The sequence below is a fragment of the Anopheles stephensi genome, unplaced genomic scaffold (assembly GCF_013141755.1).
Source record: "Anopheles stephensi strain Indian unplaced genomic scaffold, UCI_ANSTEP_V1.0 ucontig53, whole genome shotgun sequence".
Taxonomy (NCBI): Eukaryota; Metazoa; Arthropoda; class Insecta; order Diptera; family Culicidae; genus Anopheles; species Anopheles stephensi.
Genome location: NW_023405420.1, coordinates 75536 through 81579, shown reverse-complemented (window position 1 = coordinate 81579; position 6044 = coordinate 75536). Strand labels below are relative to the sequence as shown.

General features: G+C 41.1%; 2 protein-coding genes across 2 annotated transcripts; both read right to left on the bottom strand.

The window, feature by feature from the left end:
* Positions 1 to 2157: 2157 nt before the first annotated feature.
* On the bottom strand, positions 2158 to 3566 carry LOC118517139. Its single transcript, XM_036062996.1, has 3 exons — positions 3493 to 3566; positions 3252 to 3428; positions 2158 to 3165 (listed from the first exon to the last, which is right to left on the bottom strand). The coding sequence occupies exons 1-3, from the start codon at positions 3550 to 3552 to the stop codon at positions 2974 to 2976; spliced, it is 429 nt and encodes a 142-aa protein (XP_035918889.1). The 5' UTR covers positions 3553 to 3566; the 3' UTR covers positions 2158 to 2973.
* Positions 3567 to 4491: 925 nt separating this feature from the next.
* LOC118517140 lies at positions 4492 to 5314 on the bottom strand. The gene is made up of 3 exons (XM_036062997.1): positions 5165 to 5314; positions 4908 to 5084; positions 4492 to 4790 (listed from the first exon to the last, which is right to left on the bottom strand). The coding sequence occupies exons 1-3, from the start codon at positions 5219 to 5221 to the stop codon at positions 4596 to 4598; spliced, it is 429 nt and encodes a 142-aa protein (XP_035918890.1). The 5' UTR covers positions 5222 to 5314; the 3' UTR covers positions 4492 to 4595.
* Positions 5315 to 6044: the final 730 nt, after the last annotated feature.

The window sequence follows — 6044 nt, the reverse complement described above, 5'->3', positions numbered from 1 at the left end:
AAAGTAAAGTTTGAACAATTTTTTTTACAGAATTTTTATAAAAAATGCTTGAAAAGCCCCAAACAATTAATAATTTATAAGTCCCGTTGGCAAAGTTGCCTTCAAGTATGCAATTTGAATGACAAAATGGCCTTGCTCTGGGATTTATCTAGCTTGATACGTTCAGTTATTCGTCTCTTGAGATTCATTCTAGTAAATTGTTCTGACTAGGAAGAGAGAGAGAGAGAGACAGAAAGAGGAAGAGAGATAGTTAGAGAAAAAGAGAGCGAGAGACCAATTTTTACAAAATAATCAGAAGGATTGTTGTGACCATCACATCTTCATATCAAAGTCTCTTCTATACGTCAGTCGGAGAACTGTTAAAGCGATGTAGTATATAATAAAAGCGATAAAGTAATAGTATATCAAATTATGTCATTATTCTCATAGCTTAAAAATCCAGGAAAAAAACAAATTTAATCGAAATGAAATTTATCAAACATGAAAAATGTTAAATCTCATAATAGATTTTTAGTGTTACGCCCTAAAGTATGCAATTCGCTTGGCACAATTGGTTTGCATTGGGGTATTCCTAATTTGATGCTTTGGATGATTTGGCTTAAAATAAATATTTTCCACAGCATACTTAAGGATAATTGTTCTCGATAAGATAATTTGATTAGCTTCCTTCCAGACGATAAATACTTCTACGTATTTTGCTCCAATTGTGAGACATATTGAAAATGAACCCAAATTCCTGTCTACAGGAGCCAGTGTAATTGTTGCTTCTTGTGTCGTTTCACTGGAAGCAAACCAAAAATCGCAAGGACTCACGCTGAGCTCGATTACATTCCTCCAAGGCAAAATACAGATTATTACATCAAACTGTCGGTGCTTCTTCGTCTGGCACGAAATGGTTATGCCTATAAATAGTACGTTCTCATTTCATGCTTTCTTGCGAACGCAAGGCCGCCAACAACAACAAAAAAAGGCCACAAAACCAAATACCATCAAACGGGAGGGATAAATCAGAAAGAGTTGTTCGTCTGTTGGGGGTTAGGAAAAACGGTATGATTGGATCAAAGAAATCATTTCCTGCAGGGAAAATCGGGCGGCTGCAATACGGCCAGGCCGTTCTTTATGAATAAAAAAAAAAAAAAAAAAAAAAAATCGGGCGGCTTTTTTTCATCTTCTTCTGCTCTCATCTTCAATAACCACACACATACACAGAGTACATAGTGGCGTCCATTTCGATGGCTAGAGTGGTTGGGCTGGTACTGTTTCTTCTACTTTTTTTGTGTGCGCTCCCACCCGAAACGGTCGAGTCCCAAAAGTATCCTTTTCTCTGCCACAAAAGCGCCCCCAGAGTTTGATTACAGTGTGGTGTTTATACCTTCAGACCTTTCTTTTTCTATTCACTAACCGCATCGCATCTCGCTCCCGCTCTTTCCAACCCGATTCTAGGACTGAAGAAGCATCAAACCTCAACGGAACTATTTCATAGAATTCATCGTTGGTGAGTGAGCGTTTGTGTGTCTATGGGGAGGGTTAAAGTCTTCCGAGACATGTACCCGATAAATGGTCAAATGTAAAATTCAAAAGATCCGATCCGGAGACCTAGGGATTGGTTCCAAAATGCGAGGCAAAATACGGTCCAAAATTCGTCCGAATCAGTCTGGTGTCGCTGGCAGGGAGCAAGATCCTTATCAAATTTCGACCACGTGTGGTCAATTCAGCATTTGGAGTGTACCATTTGAGTGAAGGGACTGGGTTGCCTTTGCTTCGAAGTGGAAAAAAGCGGAGACTCCTGCTCTGACGGTCTAATAATCTGGTACGGAATTTAATCCTTGAGTGTTTATGATAACTTACATTCAATATATGGAAATCGTTCGGATCGTTGATGTTGCGCTGATTATGGTTCGGAGTTTGGAAGGCTTAATCAAATATGTTATCGTTTTAAATAAATGTTTGCTAGAAATAATATTATTTCGACCTTTTTATGGTAAAAAAATCCAATCAAAGCTTATGTCCATCTGAAACATAAATAACAATAATTTAGTCCCGACCTAATGCCAACGCATCTATTTAATGTTGGTGGGCTTTTGTAAAGCTTTGCTAACCAGCCTATCCGTTGTACTGGGGCAGAGCAAAAGCAAGAAAAAAAAAATGCACAGAAAATGGATGTCCTTTCATTACTTGCCTTAATGAAAGCCTTTATCGCCTATTATGATGTTCGGAGTTTGTTTTCGCAGCTTTATTTATCGTCACTTTACGCACTCCATGGTTCCCAGCTAGTTGACCCTTAGCCCGGACGGACTGACATTACTGTCAGCTTTTTTTTTTGGTTTGCGCTTCGAATAACCGAATGGTACGAAAGGGATGCTAGGGCATCACAGTGGGCAGTAATGGACTTTCCACACTTTGGGTCTGGCGAGCGTAGCGTTTTAATAACTGCGAGATATACTTTTTGCTTCCAGCTCCATTCCATCCGTGGGAGCTGAGAACATCCTGCCCAACTGGCAGAAATGGGAAGAGGTTTTTTCCGGGGGTGTTTTAGACCAGCACCAGTGGCAGCTTAGAACAACAGAGCTGGAACCCTTTTTTGTTGGCGGCTGGAGCTCTGCTTGAACCCAAATCAACCCATCTTGGGAGTTTGGGTGGTGGTTAAGGCTCAAGGGATTCAAGCGTATTATTCGGGGTATGGGGTGACGAATATTCAGGATTTCGGGTGACGTGTTCAAGATGGGTCGTTAAGCAGCATGTTGACATAGCATTGTTTCAATAATTCCATTCCACTTTTCGGCAGCGGGTTGAAGACAAACAAAAATAACAAATAGAGAAAAAACTGTCGAAAAACGCGACTTTGAAGAAGAAATTAAATAAACGTCTCTAGTGAAGCTGCAGAAAGGTATAGATGTATCCACCAGAAAAATCGATTGTTACGCAAACTTATTGTTTAATCAATCATTAATTTGCGAAAAAAAATAACAGCATCTACAGCGTCCAACATTTCAACGTTTCCTTGACAAGGTTCTGGAGAGCCTGGTAGTACAACGGTCGACCCGATTCTAAACAGTCCGCTGAATATTCTGCATGCTGCTTGCAGGCGTAGGTGAATCGGGCGTAAAATTTATTCTCATGCTGCCGAGCTTTATCGACCATCGTGTACAAACAATCGCTCGATAGCTATTGGGCGGGACGAACGAATCGAATAATTATGAGACTCGAATGTTCAGTAATACCCGACGAACCCGATGGAAATGTGTACATACCTTTGTGCCTTTTGGCAAGCATAACGCTTTCTGCACCAGTGGAGCACGCAGATGCCGTCTAATGCCAACCTTCACATCGTCCTGGTAGACACTGTTCTTTGTCTTGTCGAGCTGGATACGGCGGAAGTAGCGTAGTAACTGCCGGGCGTGCCATGGTGTGGCGTCGACAGTCGAAAGCTGGGATAATTTTGAGAAGTGTAAGCAAATGTTCACAAACTAAAAGAAGTGTATTAAGTCACACCTGAATCACGCAAATCAACCCGAGCGCTGCTAGTAGCCAGAGAGGCTTCGAAGACATCATTTTTTTCACGTGGAATGGCTTGCCTCACAGTTGCTTATATCAGTGAAGATCGCTGTATAATGTTGTTGTGGACACAGTTGTTAAATGCTCTTGGTAACAGATTTGTAAATAAAATCGTAATTAGATGCAATTGCTCACCTTCGTTGCTTGTCAGTGAGTTAATAGCTATTTGAACTCAGCTATGTTTGTTTTCTGATGAGTGGTTGAACTATTTTTTATCTTCATAAACAACCTGTGAAGTGATTGCTCTTGTTATGACACAATGGCGGGACTAGGTATCGAGTCCATTCGAGTTAGCAGGAACTGAGAATCCAGCTGCGGATAATATTAAGTCTATGAAGCAGGAAATCATAACCATAAGCCAGATAACCATAAACCAGATAACCATAAACAGATAACGTAACGTTGAGGTATGAGATTTTTGTTTAAAATTGTATGAATCTTAAAGAAAATTCGAATGTTTTTGCACAACGTTACTCCATTCACAATTCTTTAATTCTTTTGTACAAATTTAAAATAGTTTCAGATTCAAACAGTGATGAAAAAGTTTTAAATATTCGGAACACTAGTAATAGGATTACGGTTTGCATAATTTTAGGCGCCTATGTTTATACTTTCTTAAGACTCTAATTGAATTCTTTTGTGTGCATTCGTGGTCTTAATTAGTTGAAAAAATATTTATAAAATTGTTCCCTTGTTTTGAGGCGAATATTCATCTTCCATCAGTAAATGACGCAAAATTGGAAAGCGTTTCACTAGTACTGCAATAAAAATAAATAAGCGGCATTTTTATGATCTAGAGCTTTCTAAATTCAATTCAAACCTTCTCAAAAATTTACCAATCGAAAGCATAACTTAATGAAGCATGAATTACCTCCCCCAAGAAAACCACCGTTCGACCCAAAGGACCTTTCGTCCACCTAAGCAGCATTGAATATTTCACATCTCGTTGACGCATAAATGATTTATTGAAGCAAAGCAACAATTCCCATGGTTCAGATAAATTTATTATTCGTTTCAACCGTCGTCGTCGTTGCCGTCGTCTACTTTTGCACCAGACACTGCTCCGTGCTGGCGGCCAGCTTCTTCAGTCCGTCCAAGTATGTCGGCTCGGCCGCCTCCAGACAGTCCATCGAATATTGGTCATGGTCGTGGCAGTTGAAGCTGAACCCGGCATAGAACGTGCTCTCAAGATCGTTCACCTCGTCGATCATTTTATTCAAGCACGGTTGGGAGAGCTTTGCGAAAGCAAAAGGGTTGCGGATGAGAGGAATAATATTTTTTGATCATTTTTCCCCAACGGGGAAAAAAAAAACGCTCCTCGAGAATTGTGCGAAAATGTCGCAATATGTTACCTTAGCGCTACGTGGAAGCGACATTGCTTTCAAGTAAAGTGGATTGCGGAGCTGGTTCTGTACGCCGTACTTGGCCCGATGAAGGTAGAACGCTTTCTTGGTAAAGTCAAAGTCGATGGCTCGGAACACTTTCATCAGTTGTTGCACATGCTTTCGGGTCGCTTCGGTCGGGGTGGTCTAGCGAAGAAACTAAACTGTGTGAACAATGGGTGTTCCTGAGCTGATGCTGACCGAGTTCGGCGGAATCAACTACTGACCTGTAGCAGACAGATGACCCCACAGGCAATCAGGGCGAGCACCAGTTTTGTCTCCATCTTAATAACAATCTTGTGAACTGATGCATCTGCCGGGGCACGGTTTCATATTTATACTCGGGTCGTAAATCTAGCTCGCACTAGGGGCGGTGTTTTGACAAGGCGTCCATCTTTGAACTGCGTTTGCATATGATGGAAGTAAAATTAAATTCAAATAGAAACACTCTGTTTGCACAATCAGTGTGATGTTTTGTTGTTGTTGCTGTCGACGTCCTCTGACCAGTTGAGTAAATCTTGGCTGACTTTGATGAATATAGCAATGCATAACAACGAGTTGCTTGATGGAAATTGCAATCCAGAGTCGGAAAACTCACTCAACCCCTGCGGGCGATGGTACCGGACTATGGGGTGGAGATGGTCAAATATTTTCTAGATCAGATTGTTTCGAGTAGTGTTGTGTAGTGAACTCGAGAACTTCATGGAGTCCACAACACATCAGGCATTAGAGTAGTTTCCGTTTCGCATAAAATAATCTAGTATAGTGGTACCCTCTGGTTGTGAAATTTCCTCAAATTTTAGTGATTTCTTGAAGACCCAATCAGAAGTTCGTTTAGTCACAGATTTCAGAAATGAAAACCATCAAAAGGGTATTTTTTATCAGAAGACCTTCCAAGACGTCCCATAGTGCATCGGGACGACCGTCACTGTGTACGGGACGGGTACATGTAAATAAAATTACAACTTCCATAATCAGTTGTTCTGTGTCTTGTTTCAACATTAGTTTCGACTACCTCGCCAAATGTCCCCGAGGTGGCCGTGTGCACCTACGAAAACGCTCTCGGCACCTTGCCAGCCAGCCAGCCAGCCAGCTAGAATCGCATCG